This window comes from Epinephelus fuscoguttatus, linkage group LG17 (assembly GCF_011397635.1).
Source record: "Epinephelus fuscoguttatus linkage group LG17, E.fuscoguttatus.final_Chr_v1".
NCBI lineage: Eukaryota > Metazoa > Chordata > Actinopteri > Perciformes > Serranidae > Epinephelus > Epinephelus fuscoguttatus.
This window is the reverse complement of record NC_064768.1, coordinates 33,642,488-33,665,782: the sequence shown is the minus strand read 5'-3', so window position 1 is coordinate 33,665,782 and position 23,295 is coordinate 33,642,488. Positions and strand designations below refer to the sequence as shown.

Genomic DNA, 23,295 nt, shown 5'->3' with positions numbered 1-23,295 from the left:
CTGCCTGGATTCCTGGAGCTGGTGGTGGAGTACTTCAGACGCTGCCTCATCGAGATCTTTGGCATCTTAAAGGAGTATGAAGTGGGAGACCCAGGCCAGCGCACCCTCATAGACCCTAACGCTGCTGAGGACTCTGACGATGAAATCCCCATGCCTGAGGGAGAGGGTATGGACGTGGACGAAGAAGACGAAGAGGAGGAGGAGGTAGAGGAAACAAAGGCCAATCCCGACACCCCCTCACTGGTCCAGGTGAAGCAAGAGGAGGAGAGCTCACTCAAACACAAGTCTTCAGAGGACGAGGAAGAGGAGAAGGAAAGGGAGTCTTCTATCAAGGAACCCAATACCTCTACCTCAGGGTCCTCCCAGGACCCCAACCTCCACTTGGAAAAGCCCAAGCAGGCTAGCAAGTTTGATAAACTCCCAATCAAGGTGGTGCGGAAGAAGAATCCCTTCCTGGTGAACCACTCGTCCAAGCTTGGGCAGCGGCAGAGCTTTGATAGTGGCCTGATACACTGGAGCATTGGTGGTGGTGACACTACCGAGCACATCCAGACCCACTTTGAGAGCCGGATGGACCTCCTCAAGCAGCGGAAACGCAAGCCAACAGCCACTGAGAGCCGCAAGAAGGTACAGGCGACTGAGACTGTGACAGAAAACTCTGACAAATCCAAGTCCAACGGGGAGGATAAGCCTCGGCAGCAGCAGCCCCAGTCCTCTGAACCTCAAAAATCTCCGGCGGAGAAGACCCCTCCTCCTCTTCCCATTGGTCCACCAGTCACTGCCACCATCGATGATGTCCTATCCGCCCGCCCAGGGTCGGTCACAGAGGAGGTGGTCCGAGGAGGCGCAGAAGAGCAGAAAGAGAACGGAAAGTATCTGTTCAGTATCAACCCTGAACTCCAGAGTCGACGCAACATCAAGATCCTGGAGGACGAGCCTCACAGCAAGGATGAAACGCCGCTCAGCACTCTGTCGGACTGGCAGGACTCGCTAGCTCGGCGCTGCATCTGCATTTCCAACATAGTGCGCAGCCTCTCCTTTGTTCCTGGGAATGACCAGGAGATGTCAAAACACCCAGGTCTCCTGCTGCTGTTGGGCCGCCTGGTGCTGCTCCACCACAGGCACCCCGAACGCAAACAGGCGCCCGTCACCTATGAGAAGGAGGAAGAGGAAGATGAAGGCGTGAGCTGCGAGAGAGATGAGTGGTGGTGGGACTGCCTCGAAGTGTTAAGAGAGAACTGCCTCGTGACTCTGGCGAACATCTCAGGCCAGCTGGACCTTTCTATCTATCCAGAGAGTATATGCCTGCCGCTGCTGGATGGCCTGCTCCACTGGGCAGTCTGCCCCTCGGCAGAGGCCCTGGACCCCTTCCCCACGCTGGGGCCCCACGGCTCACTTTCCCCCCAGAGACTGGTCCTCGAGACCCTCAGCAAGCTCAGCATCCAGGACAACAACGTCGACCTCATTCTGGCAACGCCACCGTTCAGCCGCTTGGAGAAGCTGTACGGCTCGCTGGTGCGCCTGGTCGGTGAACGCAAGGTGGCCGTTTGCCGAGAAATGGCGGTCGTCCTGTTGGCTAACTTGGCCCAGGGTGACAGCCTAGCGGCGCGGGCTATTGCTGTGCAGAAAGGCAGCGTGGGTAACCTGTTGGGCTTCCTGGAGGACAGCCTAGCTGCCACGCAGTACCAGCAGAGCCAGAGCTCCCTGCTACAAATGCAGGGAGGACCTCAGTTTGAGCCCACCAGTGTGGACATGATGCGGCGGGCGGCCCGGGCCCTGCACGCCCTGGCTAAGGTGGAGGAAAACCACTCTGAGTTCACTTTGTACGAGTCGCGGCTACTGGACATCTCGGTGTCCCCACTTATGAACTCTCTGGTGTCCCAAGTGATCTGTGACGTACTCTTTCTGATTGGCCAGTCATGACAGCCGTGGGGAGGTTTCGGCTCTGCCTCTTTCCGTTCCCCCTCCCCCTCCCCTCTTTTTTTGTGTGTGCGTGTGTCTGTTGCGTGTGAGTGAAAAGAGCAAAACTGACTGTCCTTTTTTTATTTATGCAAAATCACCTCGGATTCCACTGTCTTTCTACCCCTGCTTCTCACTAAAGGAAGGAATACCATGAAGTAGCTGTGGATTTTAAACGTCTGAAATGGAAAGATACTGACAAAGAAGAGCAGACTGGGACCCAGGCATAGGACAGAGTGCGCTGCCCTGCGGAAAGGACTTGTTTTTTAATGAAAAGAAAAATCTCCAGAAAAAAAAAAGAAGAAACTGTAACCAAAGTTGCTGTCTCGTTTACAGTGAGTTTGGGGGATACATGTGCTCGCTTTCTCCCTGGGGGGGTCGGCAGGGGGAAGAGGGCACGGACTAAACAATATTATGGTTCATGTTTGGAGGCTACATAGACTCACGGACTGTGGTGTGGTATAATTGCTGTAACTTTGGATGCTATATACTCAGCCCCACAGGAACCACATTATTGGCTGTGAACAGACATCTGTCATGGGAGGCCTGTGCAGTAGATTGTAGGACTTTTTTCTGTACTGTACACCTTAAAAACTGTAAACATACTGTAATAATACTGTTTCACACTGAGATACGCTGGCTTGGCAGCAAACTGTAGTTTTTAAAAACAGTTTTAGTTAATGTCGAGAGAGAAAACGGCTTTCCCCCCAAAGTATGGTGAACCTACAACACCCCGACCTCTTCTCTTTGTCCCTTGATTGTATGACTTGACCCTTATATTAAAAAGTCACCTCTTTAGGACTGGTCCTCAACTCTAGATGCAGTCCAAGCTGCAGTGTATATATGATGTTGTACATTACACTTCTCTCTCTTTCTCAACTTCTGTTGCTCTTCACCATTTTTAATCTTTGATGATTACAGTTTTTCCCCTGCATCAAGTACGCCATGTGATTACTTGACGCCCACCCTCTCCGTTTCCTTAGGCGCCTCACCCTGCTCGTATCGCGCTCCGGGGGTGTTTAGCTGCTGTCCAACGCCACCCCCCAACAAACACAACTTCAAGTTTCAGTTTGTCTCCGGTCTGGGTGTAGAGAATATAACAAAAATCATGTCTGCGGTTCCATTTGAGCTCCCTCATAAATGACAAACTAGACCTTGATGAAGAAACCATTTTAAATTTGTTTATTTTGTTTATTTTTTTTTTCCAGTGATGCGGATTCTGCATATTTGTATTTCAGATGATGTAGCTAAAAACTTGATGTAAATTCCTCTTTTTTCCTTTTTTTTGGCTTAATGAATATCATTTATTCAGTATGAAATCTTTATACTATATGTTCCACGTGTTAAGAATAAATGTACATTAAATCTTCGTAAGACGTTTGCTGTGGATTTATTTATTATTCCTCTCGTATGTGGTGGAGGCAGCAGTAAATAAAGTCCTGAATTTTTCATTTGGCTCGCACTTCATCTGCACGGAGACAATTTGATGCGTCTAAAGCAACATGCAGTGTGTTCTGCTGATGGCTTTTATATTTACACATAGAAGCGGAGGCATAACACGCACACACACACCTCGCTCTGTGGAGTATGCTGCTCATCAAATGCACAGCCATGTTTTTCTATCTGTGCATTGATTGACATCTCACCCCGATGTTGCATTGATGTCTTTTGTCCCTGGATCACATGTGCTGATATTTACATATATATTTACAGTAACAGGGGGGTGTGACCAGGCAGAGTCTGCTTGATACATACAGATAACCCAGAGAGTTCTCATTTACTGAGGGTGAAAATTGTCTCTGAATTTCATTTGTGACATTTTGACAGAAGCTGCATTCATCAGTGGGAGAGATACCAGACTTAAACCAAACCAAATATCTGACGTGCCGAAGCCCAGAGAACAGCATCCATTTCAGTTTCACCACAGTACAGATAAAAAATAAATGTTAAGTTTTCTCAATGGTGAAGCAAAATAGCATCCAAAAAACAAAACAGTCACCGTGAGCCAAATGTGGCACCAACTAAATTTTGTAAAGACCACCACCGTCTCTCGATGTTGTTTCACTTAGTTTAGCTTTATTTATTCAGGAGGTTTCGCAGAGATCGAGATCTCTCTGGCTGAAGAGACGTGAAAACAACTTAATCCAAAGTCAAGTCCTCACTTCCTTCTCACAACATTGACTCTGACTTGGTTAAATGCATCAAGGCATCTCCTGACAGAAACCTGAGTGAGGTGATGAGAGTCTCAGAGTCTAGTCATGAACTCGCAGTTAGAAATATACTGTACATTTATATACACCAGGGGTCGGCAACCTTTACCACCAGAGGAGCCAGTTTGTGTACAAAAACGCTACCTTTGCTAAGGAGACTCACGACATGCCACCGCTGTTGATGAAAATTTAGAGATAACGCGTGAGGCTGTAGACGTTTCTACGACTCATATTTTAGATAATGAAATGTTAAAACATCTTTAAAAAATTGTCGTAGGCCTGCAGGATAATGTCCGAACCACTGTGTGCCTACGATGATAAGTGAAAACTTAGGGCGTGTCCCTTAGCCCGACCCCTTGGCCCTACTCCTAGATTTGCACCTTCCTGCAAGGGGTAGCGGTGTCCCAATTCCTAGGGAAATGTTCAGAAATAACCCTAGTTCATTTCTCTGTAGTCTAATGTTTTGGTCAAAGCCACAGGGAGCCATTGGAGAGGGGCTCAATAGCTCTACCCTTGGTTCAGAAGGTAGAGCAGGTCGTCTGCCTATCAGAAGATCAGCATTTCGATCCTTGGCTCATCCAGCCTACATGTCTAAGTGTCCTTGAGTAAGATACTGAACCCCAACTTGCTCAAGGTGGCTGCTCCATCGGTGTGTGAGTGTGTTAAAAACTGAGTAGCAGGTGGCGCCTTGTATGGTTACTTCAACCAACAGTGTGTGAATGTGACTTTTCGTGGTTAGATGACTAGAAAGGCGCCATACAAGTGCAGGTCGCAGGTTGCCCACCCCTGATGTAGACTCTGCATGCACTGAGAGTCACCTGATGGAGCTGCCTCACTGTGCTCCATCACAGCAGTGCTTTGAGCTAAATGCTAACATGCTGGGGCCGTAATCACAAACATTCTGACATCACTCTCAGACAGCTCCTAACTTAGACTAAAAACTTTCAGTAAGGAGTCCTAGCTTAGGGGTGGTTTAGGAAAGCTCTAAGAGCAACTCTGAGCAAGGAAGGGACAGAGACTTTTACCTTAGTGAGGAGGTGTGGTTCACCCTGTTGCTAGGTGTGATGCTTTCTCTCAACAGATATGATTGGTTGTCACAGACACACCCTTTTGTGAGCCTGCAAGGTGTGGACACCCAGTGGACATGAAATGAACTGCTGACTGTGAAAGTGTTAGTGTGATCACAGCTGATGGAAGGTTGAGACAGACCAAAGTCATCACTGCTGCACTGTTGCATTTTTCCAGTTTTTCAAATGTCATCACTGATCATTTTATTTCTGGCGTTATAGTGTTATTTTGTTAGGTGGGAAATGTGTGCATATCCCTAATAAGATCGGCCACAAACATTATTCCTGCACGATCACATCTGCAGCATTTCATTTACTCACTGTCATTTTGTGTTGAGAGACCGTTTCTCCGACCTCTTTGTGTTTCCACCATTTTCTCCTCTGATTTTCAGATTTTCAGTTTATCAGTCGAGATTGTTTTGGTGTGAGTTACCAAGTACTAGAGATATCTGCTGTGGAGATGTCTGCCGTCTCTCCAGTATAATGAAACTAGATGGCACTCAGCTTGTGGTGCTCAAAGCGCCTCAAAAATACATTTGGAAAACTCAACAGCAATGTCTCTTTACAGAAATCATGACCTTACACAAGATAATCCACAGACCTTGTTGTGAGAAGTTTAATGTAGCAACTATTTTCTGTCTGCTTAGTGATTCGATTAGTGGTTGTAGTTAGGCAGAGAGAAAATGGTTCCTACATCAAACTGCTCACAACAAGGTCAATTCAATTCAGTTGTATTTATAAAGCCCAATATCACAAAGGACAGTTTGCCTCGGAGGCTTTACAGCATACGACAGCCCTCTGTCCTTTTGACCTTCACTACAGGTAAGGAATAACTGCCCAAATAATCCTAGAACAGGGAAAAAATGGAGGACTTTTTTTCATGATTTTGAACGACATGCTATACTATGACTTTTTTTCATGATTTTCAATGACATACTATACTATGACTTTTTTTTTCATGATTTTGGACGACGTACTACACTATGACCTTTTTTTCATGATTTTGGACGACGTACTAAACAATGACTTTTTTTTTCATGATTTTGAACGACATGCTATACTATAACTTTTTTTTCATGATTTTGGACGACATACTATACTATGACTTTTTCATGATTTTGGACGACATGCTATACTATGACTTTTTTTTCATGATTTTGGACGACATACTATACTATGACTTTTTCATGATTTTGGACGACGTACTATACTATGACTTTTTCATGATTTTGGACGACATGCTATACTATGACTTTTTTTCATGATTTTGGACGACATGCTATACTATGACTTTTTTTCATGATTTTGAACGACATGCTATACTATGACTTTTTTTCATGATTTTGGACGACGTACTAAACAATGACTTTTTTTTCATGATTTTGGACGACGTACTAAACTATGACTTTTTTTTCATGATTTTGAACGACATGCTATACTATAACTTTTTTTTCATGATTTTGGACGACATACTATACTATGACCTTTTTTTCATGATTTTGGACGACGTACTAAACAATGACTTTTTTTTCATGATTTTGGACGCGACATACTATACTATGACTTTTTCATGATTTTGGACGACACTATACTATGACTTTTTCATGATTTTGACGACATACTATACTATGACTTTTTTCATGATTTTGGAGGACATACTATACTATGACTTTTTTATCATGATTTTGAACGACATACTATACTATGACTTTTTTTCATGATTTTGAACGACATACTATACTATGACTTTTTTTCATGATTTTGGACGACATGCTATACTATAACTTTTTTTCATGATTTTGGACGACATACTATACTATGACTTTTTCATGATTTTGGACGACATACTATACTATGACTTTTTTTTTCATGATTTTGAACGACATGCTATACTATGACTTTTTCATGATTTTGAACGACATACTATACTATGACTTTTTCATGATTTTGAACGACATGCTATACTATGACTTTTTTTTTCATGATTTTGAACGACATGCTATACTATGACTTTTTCATGATTTTGGACGACATGCTATACTATGAATCTTTTTTCATGATTTTGGACGACGACTATACTATGACTTTTTTTCATTTTGAACGACATACTATACTAAGACTTTTTTCAGGATTTTGAACGACATACTATACTATGACTTTTTTCATGATTTTGAACGACATACTATACTAAGACTTTTTATCATGATATTGACGACATACTACACTATAACTTTTTTCATGATTTTGAACAACATACTATACTATGACTTTTTTCATGATTTTGAACGACATACTATGCTAAGACTTTTTTCATGATTTTGAACGACATACTATACTATGCCATTTTTTGGGACACTGATGACATACTATAGTAAGACTTTTTTCATGACTTTGAACGACATACTATACTATGACTTTTTTCATGATTTTGATGACATACTATACTATGACTTTTTCATGATTTTGACGACATGCTATACTATGACCTTTTTTCATGAATTTGGACGACATCCTATACAATGACTTTTTTCATGATTTTGCGACATACTATACTATGACTTTTTTTCATGATGTCGGACAACATACTATACTATGACTTTTTTTTCATGATGTCGGACGACATACTATACTATGACTTTTTTTGCCATGATTTTGGACGACATACTATACTATGACTTTTTTTCATGATTTTGAACGACATGCTATACTATGACTTTTTTTTTAATGATGTCGGACAACATACTATACTATGACTTTTTTCATGATTTTGGACGACATACTATACTATGACTTTTTTTCATGATTTTAGACGACATACTATACTATGACTTTTTTTCATGATTTTGAACGACATGCTATACTATAACTTTTTTTTCATGATTTTGGACGACATACTATACTATGACCTTTTTTTCATGATTTTGGACGACGTACTAAACAATGACTTTTTTTTCATGATTTTGAACGACATACTATACTATGACTTTTTTTTCATGATTTTGGACGACGTACTAAACAATGACTTTTTTTCATGATTTTGAACGACATACTATACTATGACCTTTTTTTCATGATTTTGGACGACGTACTAAACAATGACTTTTTTTTTCATGATTTTGAACGACATGCTATACTATAACTTTTTTTTCATGATTTTGGACGACATACTATACTATGACTTTTTCATGATTTTGGACGACATGCTATACTATGACTTTTTTTTCATGATTTTGGACGACGTACTATACTATGACTTTTTTTCATGATTTTGGACGACGTACTATACTATGACTTTTTCATGATTTTGGACGACATGCTATACTATGACTTTTTTTTTCATGATTTTGGACGACGTACTATACTATGACTTTTTTTCATGATTTTGAACGACATACTATACTATGACCTTTTTTTCATGATTTTGGACGACGTACTAAACAATGACTTTTTTTTCATGATTTTGAACGACATACTATACTATGACTTTTTTTCATGATTTTGAACGACATACTATACTATGACTTTTTTTTCATGATTTTGGACGACATGCTATACTATGACTTTTTTTTCATGATTTTGGACGACGTACTAAACAATGACTTTTTTTTCATGATTTTGGACGACGTACTATACTATGACTTTTTTCATGATTTTGGACGACATACTATACTATGACTTTTTTTCATGATTTTGAACGACATGCTATACTATGACTTTTTTTTCATGATTTTGGACGACGTACTAAACAATGACTTTTTTTTCATGATTTTGGACGACGTACTATACTATGACTTTTTTCATGATTTTGAACTACATGCTATACTATGACATTTTTCATGATATTGACGACATACTATACTATAACTTTTTTCATGATTTTGGACGACGACATACTATACTATGACTTTTTCATGATTTTGGACGACATACTATACTATGACTTTTTTTTTCATGATTTTGAACGACATGCTATACTATGACTTTTTCATGATTTTGAACGACATACTATACTATGACTTTTTCATGATTTTGAACGACATGCTATACTATGACTTTTTTTCATGATTTTGAACGACATGCTATACTATGACTTTTTCATGATTTTGAACGACGTACTATACTATGACTTTTTTTTCATGATTTTGAACGACGTACTATACTATGACTTTTTTTTTCATGATTTTGAACGACGTACTATACTATGACTTTTTTTTCAGGATTTTGAACGACATACTATACTATGACTTTTTCATGATTTTGAACGACATACTATACTATGACTTTTTTTTTCATGATTTTGAACGACGTACTATACTATGACTTTTTTTTCATGATTTTGAACGACATACTATACTATGACTTTTTCATGATTTTGAACGACGTACTATACTATGACTTTTTTTCATGATTTTGAACAACATACTATACTATGACTTTTTTTATGATTTTGAATGACATACTATACTATGACTTTTTCATGATTTTGAACGACATACTATACTATGACTTTTTCATGATTTTGATGACATACTATACTATGACTTTTTCATGATTTTGAACGACATGCTATACTATGACTTTTTTTCATGATTTTGGACGACATACTATACTATGACTTTTTTTCATGATTTTGAACGACATACTAAACAATGACCTTTTTCATGAATTTTGAACGACATACTATACTATGACTTTTTTTCAAGATTTTGAACGACATGCTATACTATGACCTTTTTCATGAATTTTGAACGACATACTATACTATGACCTTTTTCATGAATTTTGAACGACATACTATACTATGACTTTTTTTTCATGATTTTGAACGACATGCTATACTATGACTTTTTTTCATGATTTTGAACGACATACTATACTATGACCTTTTTTTCATGATTTTGGACGACGTACTAAACAATGACTTTTTTTTCATGATTTTGGACGACATACTATACTATGACTTTTTTTTCATGATTTTGAACGACATGCTATACTATAACTTTTTTTTCATGATTTTGGACGACATACTATACTATGACCTTTTTTTCATGATTTTGGACGACGTACTAAACAATGACTTTTTTTTAATGATTTTGAACGACATACTATACTATGACTTTTTTTTCATGATTTTGGACGACGTACTAAACAATGACTTTTTTTCATGATTTTGAACGACATACTATACTATGACCTTTTTTTCATGATTTTGGACGACGTACTAAACAATGACTTTTTTTTCATGATTTTGAACGACATACTATACTATGACTTTTTTTTCATGATTTTGGACGACATGCTATACTATAACTTTTTTTTCATGATTTTGGACGACATACTATACTATGACTTTTTCATGATTTTGGACGACATACTATACTATGACTTTTTTTTTCATGATTTTGAACGACATGCTATACTATGACTTTTTCATGATTTTGAACGACATACTATACTATGACTTTTTTTTCATGATTTTGAACGACATGCTATACTATGACTTTTTTTTTCATGATTTTGAACGACATGCTATACTATGACTTTTTCATGATTTTGAACGACGTACTATACTATGACTTTTTTTTCATGATTTTGAACGACGTACTATACTATGACTTTTTTTTCATGATTTTGGACGACATACTATACTATGACTTTTTTTTTCATGATTTTGAACGACGTACTATACTATGACTTTTTTTTCAGGATTTTGAACGACATACTATACTATGACTTTTTCATGATTTTGAACGACATACTATACTATGACTTTTTTTTCATGATTTTGAACGACGTACTATACTATGACTTTTTTTTCATGATTTTGAACGACATACTATACTATGACTTTTTCATGATTTTGAACGACGTACTATACTATGACTTTTTTTCATGATTTTGAACGACATACTATACTATGACTTTTTCATGATTTTGATGACATACTATACTATGACTTTTTCATGATTTTGAACGACATACTATACTATGACTTTTTCATGATTTTGATGACATACTATACTATGACTTTTTCATGATTTTGAACGACATGCTATACTATGACTTTTTTTCATGATTTTGAACGACATGCTATACTATGACTTTTTTTCATGATTTTGGACGACATACTATACTATGACTTTTTTTCATGATTTTGAACGACATACTATACTATGACTTTTTCATGATTTTGGACGACATACTATACTATGACTTTTTTTTTCATGATTTTGAACGACATGCTATACTATGACTTTTTCATGATTTTGAACGACATACTATACTATGACTTTTTCATGATTTTGAACGACATGCTATACTATGACTTTTTTTTCATGATTTTGAACGACATGCTATACTATGACTTTTTCATGATTTTGAACGACGTACTATACTATGACTTTTTTTTCATGATTTTGAACGACGTACTATACTATGACTTTTTTTTCATGATTTTGGACGACATACTATACTATGACTTTTTCATGATTTTGAACGACATACTATACTATGACTTTTTCATGATTTTGAACGACATACTATACTATGACTTTTTCATGATTTTGATGACATACTATACTATGACTTTTTCATGATTTTGAACGACATGCTATACTATGACTTTTTTTTCATGATTTTGAACGACATGCTATACTATGACTTTTTTTCATGATTTTGGACGACATACTATACTATGACTTTTTCATGATTTTGAACGACGTACTATACTATGACTTTTTTTTCATGATTTTGGACGACATACTATACTATGACTTTTTCATGATTTTGAACGACGTACTATACTATGACTTTTTTTCATGATTTTGGACGACATGCTATACTATGACTTTTTTTCATGATTTTGAACGACATACTATACTATGACTTTTTTTCATGATTTTGAACGACATACTATACTATGACTTTTTTTCATGATTTTGGACGACATACTATACTATGACTTTTTCATGATTTTGAACGACATGCTATACTATGACTTTTTCATGATTTTGATGACATACTATACTATGACTTTTTCATGATTTTGAACGACATGCTATACTATGACTTTTTTTCATGATTTTGAACGACATGCTATACTATGACTTTTTTTCATGATTTTGGACGACATACTATACTATGACTTTTTTTCATGATTTTGAACGACATACTATACTATGACTTTTTTTCATGATTTTGGACGACATACTATACTATGACTTTTTTTCATGATTTTGGACGACATGCTATACTATGACTTTTTTTCATGATTTTGGACGACATACTATACTATGACTTTTTCATGATTTTGAACGACATGCTATACTATGACTTTTTTTTCATGATTTTGAACGACATGCTATACTATGACTTTTTCATGATTTTGAACGACGTACTATACTATGACTTTTTTTTCATGATTTTGGACGACATACTATACTATGACTTTTTCATGATTTTGAACGACGTACTATACTATGACCTTTTTCATGAATTTTGAACGACATACTATACTATGACCTTTTTCATGAATTTTGAACGACATACTATACTATGACCTTTTTCATGAATTTTGAACGACATACTATACTATGACTTTTTTCATGATTTTGGACAACATACGATACAATGACCTTTTTCATGAATTTTGAACGACATACTATACTATGACTTTTTTTCATGATTTTGAACGACATACTATACTATGACTTTTTTTCATGATTTTGGACGACATACTATACTATGACTTTTTTTCATGATTTTGAACGACATACTATACTATGACTTTTTTTTCATGATTTTGGACGACATACTATACTATGACTTTTTTTTCACGATTTTGGACGACATACGATACAATAACTGTTTTCACGATTTTGGACGACGTAGTATACTATGACTTTTTTCATGATTTTGGACGACATACTATACTATGACTTTTTTCATGATTTTGGACGACATACTATACTATGACTTTTTTTCATGATTTTGGACGACATACTATACTATGACTTTTTCATGATTTTGAACGACATACTATACTATGACTTTTTCATGATTTTGGACGACATACTATACTATGACTTTTTCATGATTTTGAACGACGTACTATACTATGACTTTTTTTTCATGATTTTGGATGACATACTATACTATGACTTTTTCATGATTTTGAACGACGTACTATACTATGACTTTTTTTTCATGATTTTGGACGACGTACTATACAATGACTTGTTTTCATGATTTTGGACGACGTACTACACTATGACTTTTTTTTCATGATTTTGGACAACATACGATACAATGACTTTTTTTTTCATGATTTTGGACGACGTACTATACTATGACTTTTTTCCAGGACTTTCGATGACATACTATACTATGACTTGTTTTCATGATTTTGGACGACATGCTATACTATGACTTTTTTCCAGGACTTTCGATGACATACTATACTATGACTTGTTTTCATGATTTTGGACGACGTACTATACTATGACTTTTTTCCAGGACTTTCGATGACATACTATACTATGACTTTTTTTTCACGATTTTGGACGACATACTATACTATGACTTTTTTCCAGGACTTTCGATGACATACTATACTATGACTTTTTTTTCACGATTTTGGACGACATACTATACTATGACTTTTTTCCAGGACTTTCGATGACATACTATACCATGCCTTTTTTCATGAATTTTGATGACATACTACACTATGACTTTTTTTCATGATTTTGGACGACATACGATACAATGACTTTTTTTCATGATTTTGGACGATGTAGTATACTATGACTTTTTTCATGATTTTGGACGACATACTGTACTATGACTTTTTTCCAGGACTTTCGATGACATACTATACCATGCCTTTTTTCATGAATTTTGATGACATGCTATACTATGACTTTTTTTCATGATTTTGGACGACGTACTACACTATGAATTTTTTTTTCACGATTTTGGACGACATACTATACTATGACTTTTTTCCAGGACTTTCGATGACATACTATACCATGCCTTTTTTCATGAATTTTGATGACATGCTATACTATGACTTTTTTTTCATGATTTTGACGACATACTGTGCTATGACTTTTTGTAATGGGTTTTGACGACACACCACACTATGACTTTATTTCATGGTTTTATAATGACATACTATACTATGACCTTTTTCATGATTTCGGACAACATACTATCCTATGATTTTTTCCTTACATACTGTGGTATGACTATTTTTTGAGAATAAGCAACAGCAGGAAACATTAGCTTTGAATTAGTAGTTAACACATCTCCAATACGACTGAAAGCAATAAATAAACAGAGTCTAATGTGTGAACACAGGAGTGAAACCACACTCCAAACTACAGAGATTAGGGAGGAGTTATCGGTCATTAGTCTAAACTAACATTAACCCCCTGACTGACACTGATGAAACTACATCACTATAAATAAGCGATGATTTTGTGTGATAGCACTTGTTACTGTGATATGTTTTGTATGAGTGAAATTAATTTCACCTTTTATGTGTAATATTGTTGAGTCATGAAAGAATCAGCCCAGCAGAGCCAAGGACATTTCATTGTTTATTTTCAACTTCATGTTCAAAAAGTTACATAGTATTTTAACAATTAAAATGTGCTAAAGCACAGCGTTCTAAACTTCTAAAAGCCGCTTCGGACAAATACGGAACATTTCAATGAGCATTAAAAAAAGAAACCTGTATATGTATAATAAAAAGTGTAAAACACCTACACATTAAAAATCATTGAACATCACCATTAATGAAAATAAAATGAAAGAGGAAATGTACAAAAGTCTGTAGGAACACAGAAGGAAGAGGAACTTCCAAACAAGCAGAGTGTGGTTGAAGTGTGTTGCTTTAATCGAACATGTCGTCATCGTCGTCTTCATCCCCGTTGTCTGACTCGTCAAAGTACTTCACCTCTTTCTTGGCCCGGCCCGGCCGGTCACGGGACGGAGCACTCAGAGCACTCAGGCTGTTGCTGTCATCATCCTCGTCATCAGATGGGGGTTTCTGAGGCTTCTGAACAGGAGGACAATAAAACACTTTATTACAGTAACCATTTAGGTTATTACTGCACTGAGTGTGTGGACTGTGTATATGTAGGAACTGTATGTATAAACCTTTTTGGTATCTTATAACTGCAGGTACCACATGTATCCAAGACAAATTTTCTTCGGGACAAAGTCTATTTTATCATATCATAAATAATTAACAATATTATTGTTCCCTTTTTTTGGTCTCAAACACCAACACTGTGTCTAATGCACACAGGACGATACTCACTCTGCCGACAAGTTTTGCTTTCTTCATTGGACTGTACTCGTCTTCAGAGCCGGAGGCCTTCCTCTTCCTCCCTCTGCCTTTACCTGCACAAAGTTTACCAGAACAGAAAGTGACCAAAATATTCACCATGAGCAATTATTGGTTTGTTTGTGAGAAAACATAGGATGCGTGCTGTACCTTTAAGAGCTGGTGCTGGCTTCTTGGACCCAGTGTCAGAGTCAGAGTCCCAGATGGATTTATCTGGCTTCTTTGCTTTTGGTGCTGGTGGCTTCTTAGGTTTGGGAGCTGCATCAGAGGGTTTCTTAGCTGCTGTAGATCACAGGACATCACAAGTTGTTAACACATGGGCACCTTCATTTTGTCCATTGCAAAGTCCTTATTAAATACATATTAAACTCCATTAAGTTCCATTTTAGGCATCGTTATTAGCTTTTAAAAATCATCCTCTCCCTTCTGTTACGCTGTCAGCTACGGTGCTGCATTAGCACTCCCTCTGTTGGACACAGTGAGTCATTACCTTTCTTTGCTGGCGACAGTTTGTCAAATGCAGAGCTGCTGGAGTAAGTGGAGAACACGGGGCCCCTGTCGTCGTCACTGTCGGACTTGGACCCATCTACGAGACAAACACAGACCAACGCTCAGCTGCTGCACTTTCTGCACACATCACTCCTGCATGTTCACATTTCTGACTGAGTTGACCTTCTGTAGAGCATCATACGAATTTGCCTTCCTGCACCTTTTCTCTGTTATATTATGTCTAGAACGTACATACTTGGCTTGTCCTCAGCTTTTATGAAATTTGTTGAACTTGTCCAGATCCAGCAGAACTAGATCAGAAATGTCGGTAGTGTTCAGTTCAAAGAAAGAGAAAAGCAAATGCAAGTGTTGGCAGTTTACTTTTGGAGCCTTTATGGACAAAACAACCAGAGATGAGAACATGTGTTTTCAGCTGAGCTAGAAATTAAATATCTGAGAAATCAAGGTGCCTCATCACAGTGATGCAAAAGTCCTGTAAATCCAACACTGACACAAATCACTTCTGCTCATTGATCTTCAGTGTTGTCTACAACGGCCTGATAAAACTATAGATGTTAAAAGAGAGAGCTTGGTAACCCTTCATTAGAAAAGCAACAACTGTTGGATTAACTGACTGGCACTAAAAGGTCATTGATTTTATTGGTTGAAATTGATAAAAGTCTCTTTTGTCTCTTGTTTTGTTTCCTATATGACAGTAAACTTAATAGTTTAGGGTTAAACTGTGGTTAATGTTTTTCATCGTTTTCTGGCATTTTACAAACTATTAAGGTCCAAACAAACTGAAAGCATCTGATGCAGGCGTAAGTACACCTATTGTTTTAAATGGTCAAAAATGCACCGAAACCATTTTGAGGCGTGTCAAACTTTTTTGTACCTCTACTCCGCCTTTATTTTGATTTTGGAGCATCAAATGTGGACCCAGTGAAGCAGAGACGAGGGACGGAGAGACAGATGTGCAGCAAGATGCACATCAGTTTTGGGCAACAGCTGACATTAGCTCCATTTGCTTAGCTCAAATCTTTATGAACAATACAGCTGTATTTTTTGCAACCCTAAATTTAAAACACTGCCAGCAACTACTATAGATATTTACTGCTGCGTTGTCTCATGTCAGATTCTAAAATTAAAAACTTAAAACCTTAGTAATCATGTTTGCACAACAGACCCAACCTGTATCATCTATTTATGTTTAGAGCGTTTACTGACACCTGCTGGTCATAAAACGTAACAACAGCAAATCATTAACATAGTTTAGTTCAGCTGTGCTTCATGAGGCTCTCGTTCGCCTGGAAATAAAAATATAAGATGAATTGTGATGGCTGGTCCTTCACAAAAAGCAACCTTTTCCCAAAACACAGCTGGTCCTGTGAAGTTGGCATTTTAAATCTGGAGGAGCATCAACTGGCGTGTGTGTCAAATGAGGCACGTTAATTATCGCTTTCAGTGTGTTTGGGCCTTGACTCATGTCACAAATCAACAAGACTGAAAGTAGATGTTTGCTGCTGCCCTAAACTGTGTAGAAAAATCTGATGGTTGTCAAATTTTTATCATTGGAAACAAAACACCAACACATCACCAAACCGTTCCATTGCAGTTCATTTTAAGCCCAGTTGAGACCAAAGATTTGTGACGAGACGGAACCATTTTAAAATGTTGCAGCGGGGTGGACTGGCCCGTCTCAGTTCGACTCAAGCCGGCTGATGGTGTCGCCTGCGATTTAGACCGTATGGTACGTCACCTCTTTCATCAGCCAATCGCCTTGTGGCAAAGTCATCTGATCAAGCCAGTTAAAACCTGTCAGCAGATGGTGTGTTTGCTTGCCGTGGCATTTTCTGGCAACAGCCCTCCGTCTGGATGTAAAAGAGATGGACACAGGCTCACTCGGCTGCTGACACGTATACAAGTCTCCCTCCTTGTGTTGTGTCGGATGACTGATACACGTGTCAGACGGTGGGTCTCTGCTGCTGGTTGTATGTAAAACAAGGTACTCTTACGGTTGTTACTTGTACCTGAAAACTCATCTTCTTGCGAACCTTTGGTGTGAACTGGGCTTTAGAAAGATACTGCAGATGCGTGTGACGACACACTGACACTGAGCTCTTACTCACCACTGTCATTACTTTTTTCAGAGAAGGCCGACTTGGACGAGAAGATGCTGGTTGTCTCTGTCTTCTTAGCTACAGACGCAGACCTTCAGAGAAGCAGAAACAGTTTATTCAGTATTTGTTTTACATATATTTTGGGGCCTTTTGCCTTTATTGGATAATGAACAGTAGAGGAGGAAGACAGGAAATGAGTAGGGGAGTGATGGGACAGACTCGAACAAAGGTCCCGTGTTAGATTTGAAGGTGTGAGACATTATGGACACATGATAAGCAGGTTAGACCCAGAGCAGACACACAACATTCCTACAATCTTTTTATTTCAACACGTTCAGATGAGCTCCTGAATGTTGTTTCAATCTTACGTGGTCTTTTGTTTGGGGGCAGGGTAGGAGTCTTCGTTATCGTCGTCATCTTCGTCATCGTTATGGTCATTGAAGTGCTCCTTGGTGTCAGAGGACGGGAAGTCGTCCTTAAACGACCTCACTGGAGAAGAAGGCACATAATCGTCACCGTTCTCCTCTTCGTCCGCTGCCTCCTCGTCGTCCTCCTCCTCCGAGAAGTCGAAGGTGTATTTTGGCTTGGAAGCTGAGAGACGAGCAGAGTGTCACATCATTACTGCTGTGGATCCTGGTGCCTTGTACAATAATTATTCGCGTTGCATCAGACTGCACCCTCAGAGGCTTGAAGCTGACAGAGGCTAATCAAACTGACGAAATGTGGACCCAGTTCACAAGTTATTTTTGGCCGCAGGCCGCATGACGTGGATTTAAATAAAATGGTAGCAGTTACTCTGTAACCAGCTCCCTGATCCTGACGGTGGGTCATAACATAACAACATTGTACATAATCCTGAAATCTCACACTCCTTAGACTTTACAAGCACATCAATATTAGGTAAAGGGAGCCCTAAGGAAAGGGCCATGCCAGTTTTACCCCGGCCAAATTTTAGCCTATCTTTCCAGTGTTTTTTAGATCAATTCGCCACAGGCTAGGATGAAATGGCTGGTACCAAGGGGTTCCCTATGTTGTCTAGTTTCACATGATACCAGAACAGTAATAAAGATTTAATTTATATATAAATTCATACTTCTGTGTTGAATTGACACTGTAGCTACAGTAGGCTCTGCGTTGACATGGAGCCTACACCGCAACCTACGCCATAGCCTTACATGCACCTCCCCAGAAATGTAACTAGACGTCACAGCGACACAGACCTCCCGTCAGACCTAAGTCTTGTGTGTGATTTATCCTTCAGAGATTTATACTTCGGGATTTATCTTGGCTTTATATGAGCAGAGGAAATCTCCGCTCGTTGCTAGGCTAATTTATACAAGGTAAAATGCCATAGGCTTGTGCTAATAATGTTAGCTTGTTATATTTGTTTGGAAAACGTGTTTAGTATTAGACAGTTGTTTTGTCGGCGAACCTTATGAGTTGTAATGGATGAAAATTATGTACCGTTAAATATGTAAAATGTTGCTGTTGTTCCTGGTTTTATATGAGTAGAGGAAAAGTCCGCTAGCTGCTAGGCTAATTTATACAATGTAAAATGCCATAGGCTTATGCTAAAAACATTAGCATGTTGTATTTGTGGGGAAAATGTGTCCAGATAAATATAAGTGTTTGTCTGTGAATGCTGCGAGTTATAGTGAAGCTGATTTGTGTACTTGTGTTTGAAATTGTCTCTATTGAGCCGTGTTTAATGTGTGTTTAATGTGTGTGTGTGAGATACTGTAGCTGCCATAAATGGTGAGATGGTGGTGCTAGAGATGACAGTGAATATTCAACTGAGGGCCCAACTCTACCTGATGCCCTCTGGGACTTGGTCTCTCTTGGGATGACAGGTTTACTGTTCTCCACGTCACTGTCTGACTTGGAATCATCCTCAGACCAGGGGTTTCTCTTCTTCACCTTCTTCGCAGGGGTACCTTTGGGTCCTGGAGGTTTCCTCACTCTGGGAGCTCCTGCAACACAGTAAACAAGATTACCAGACTGTTTGTTGATGGTCAGGATTCTCACTTATGACCAAGGAGCTGCTGGTTGTTAAATAATGGACTATAGTTTTCTCTCTGCACTGCAAAGCATCACAGAGGCCTGGGGTAATGGCTTCTTTCAAACCAGTCCAACACAGTGTATCGAGGAGAAAGAACGCTGTATCATCTCTGGATAGTGGTAGCCGACAAATGTGCTGATCAATCATTTATCTACTGATACAGCAATTTCATCATTTCTTACAACCCTCCTCCTCCTCCATCTTCAGAGAGCTCCAAAAAGTCACACTATTACATTGGAAAAACAGTGATGCAGTTGTTGTTAAAAACTAAAAGAAATTACTTTTACATGTTTGATGAAATTGCAGTTTTCAGGTTAGTACTGACCAGGCTCTTTCTTTTCTCTCTTGACACGTGGAGCCTTCGGTTTAGCCACAGAGTTTTCTCCTGTTGCCGGTGCTCCCTCGCCGCCCAAACCATCTTCATCAAACTCCAACTTCACCGCTGGATCAATGTCGCTCTGGGAGAAAAACAAAACCTGTATCAATCCTGGATTCAAGGAAACATTTCTTTTTGGCATTACATCGGCAGTTATTACCTTCTTCTTTTTGGTCAGTTTCTTGGCTGCGTCAGATCTGATCGCCTGAGTCGGAGGCTCCACCCTGCGGCCAAATGGTGAGGGCATGGTCTCCTCCAGGTTCATCTTCTTCACTTTAGGTTTGCCCACTTTCCCCTTCACCAGTTTGATGGCCTTTCCTGAACTCTGCTCCTCTCGCTCCTGAGCCTCCACTTTCTGATAGACCAAACAAAGCATTTCTTAAATTGCGTAACTTTTTACTTTAGATACAGGAAATCATCAAATAAATGGCAGTATTACAAAAATAGCAGAGTGGCCATCACGAACAAATAAAGGCCAAGTAAAAAGAGAGGCTATCAGTCAATAGTTTGTTAAGTGCAAGGAAACTGAGATCTGTGTGGGAACGAGACCCTAAAAAGAGGGTGGATCACAGGGAGTACCACCAGTTGGTCCAGGAGCTTCGCCTCCATGATGGCTGTCACCAGGCACATGGGATGACTCAGGGGCAGTTTGACAACCTGCTGTCTATCATTGGGCCGTATAGCTCTGGGTATCCAGCAACCACTACCACCAGGTTCTCCTCTATTGTCTACCAACTGTAAACTTATTGTCATGACCACCACAGAAGGCCTCTCTCTCGAATCATCCGACTGGACAATGGGGGAAAGGCGGAGATGACATGACACGTTTTCTGTCCTGAGTTCTTTCAGCTTGAGGCGTTCAGAGCGCTCCGGCAAAAACGCCAGGAGCTTAAGCGCACAAACGCAAGGTGTGTCGCAACTCAAAAACAGCGAGCAAAAAGCTTCATTCTCATTAAAATCAATTACAAAAAGGCGCCTCCAGCTGCTAAAACACATCCTGTGTGATCAGGAATTCACTCTAATCTTGTTAGTATAACAGAGTCCCGTCTTTCTCCCCTGATCTCAGCTTCTTATAAACAAAAACACTGTTTTAATTCAGTAATTTATTCCAATAATTTCTACTTTTCTCTGCGTGCTGTCTGACACTCAGCACCTCCTGAACACATTCCAAGTTATGTCTTCTAGGAGCGGGAGAGATTATGTGCACTAAGTGTTGTGTTTCACTGACAGCAGCTTAAATGAGTAATTCAACATCTTGAGAAAAATCCTTATTTGCTTTCTGGTGAAAGTTTAATGAGGAGATTGAACCCAGTGTCGTGTCTGTCTGTTAAATATAAAGCTACAACCTGCAGCCAGACAGCTTAGCTCTCCTGGTTCTGTCCAACATGTATTTATCTGAGGCGTTTTTATACTTTTTGTATGGATTAAACAAACCAGATATGACGTGTTAATTTAAGAGCTTTAGAGGTTCTGGTAGGTGGATTTTGTTTCCTCTGGACAGAGCCAGGCTCATTCTTTATTTCCCTACTTCCTGTCCATTTGTGAAGCTACACTAACCGCCTGTAGGTTGTAGTTTCACATTTAACAAATAATAAGAGTGCTTACGAGGGTGGTGTTGATATAGAAGGCAAATAAGCGTATTTCCAAAAATATCATGCTCTTCCTCTAAAGATATATTGAGAAAAATCGAAATGAAAACAGCAAAGTAGAAGCGACTGCAAACAATACTGTGTTAGAGTAGAGAACGGCAAGTGGGATATGACTCTTGTCGTATGCTGGAGGCAGTAGTGTGAAAATTTACATTATACTAAATTTCAATTTACTTTATAAATCCGACCAAAAATCAGTTATCACCCACTTCACATCAACTTCAACTAGACTCACAGCTGAACGAGTGTTGTGTGCTGAGATAAAAAGCAAAACTTACATCCAGCTCCTCGATGAACACCGACAAGTCCTCCTTCCACAGATCCTCTGAAGATTTCCTCTGGAGATCGTTCAGCTCTGATCTCTGTAAGTTAGCACAAATTTACTTTGTTAACCTCATTACAGAAAAATATCCTAACTGCTTGTCCTAGCTCAAGTTTTGAAGAAAATCCCCAAGTTGAGACAGTTCTGTTAATTCCCATCCTGAAATAAGACAGATTTTTTTCCTAATGCAGTTGGGAAACATGTTTTTGTATTTCAGACTTAGGAAGTTTCTGTAATAAAACCCCTGGATCACAATCAACCACAGAGTGATGATGAAAGCCTAGTGAGATGAAAATAAGCACGTGAACAGTGATTAATAATACCTTGTGGTCCCTCTGTTTGAGAAGCTCGTCCACCTTCTCTTTAGTCAAGCACCACAGGGGCATGTTGAGAATGTAGTTGAAGTTCGGCCCAGACGTGGAGCCGGAGTCCACAGAGCTGTCGCTATCGTTTGCGTCGTTGTAATCTTCCTCCTGGGCCTGTGGGACAAAAACAATAACCATCTTATCAAACAACAGAACCCAAATCATGCTGCTTCCTCCACCTGCTGTCATGATTAATGTGTGTTTAGGGACGTGAAATAATGTACAGTCCTAGGAAGTGATGCAAGGGCGGCTCCCTCTTGTGTTTGTTCACAGTTACAGCAACGACTGCTAAAAACCTACAACTAACTTATTTTACTGCAGT

The 23,295-nt window shown here is 38.9% G+C and overlaps 2 protein-coding genes across 2 annotated transcripts in view; one reads left to right on the top strand and one right to left on the bottom strand.

The window, feature by feature from the left end:
• The window catches only part of arid1ab (AT rich interactive domain 1Ab (SWI-like)), a 56,589-nt gene extending 54,149 nt beyond the window's left edge, over nt 1-2,440 (top strand). Inside the window, exon 20 of the mRNA XM_049602842.1 lies at nt 1-2,440. Within this exon, the coding sequence (XP_049458799.1) occupies nt 1-1,923 (1,923 nt within the window). The 3' untranslated portion in view covers nt 1,924-2,440.
• Nucleotides 2,441-14,844: 12,404 nt separating this feature from the next.
• top2b (DNA topoisomerase II beta) overlaps nt 14,845-23,295 on the bottom strand; it is a 28,728-nt gene continuing 20,277 nt past the window's right edge. The window contains exons 26-36 of the mRNA XM_049602844.1: nt 22,932-23,087; nt 22,565-22,648; nt 20,798-20,992; nt 20,587-20,719; nt 20,014-20,172; nt 18,571-18,793; nt 18,212-18,294; nt 16,084-16,179; nt 15,744-15,875; nt 15,567-15,649; nt 14,845-15,302 (exon numbers count right to left, since the gene is read on the bottom strand). Of these exons, the coding sequence (XP_049458801.1) occupies nt 15,138-15,302; nt 15,567-15,649; nt 15,744-15,875; nt 16,084-16,179; nt 18,212-18,294; nt 18,571-18,793; nt 20,014-20,172; nt 20,587-20,719; nt 20,798-20,992; nt 22,565-22,648; nt 22,932-23,087 (1,509 nt within the window). The 3' untranslated portion in view covers nt 14,845-15,137. The remainder of the gene's footprint in view (nt 15,303-15,566; nt 15,650-15,743; nt 15,876-16,083; nt 16,180-18,211; nt 18,295-18,570; nt 18,794-20,013; nt 20,173-20,586; nt 20,720-20,797; nt 20,993-22,564; nt 22,649-22,931; nt 23,088-23,295) is intronic.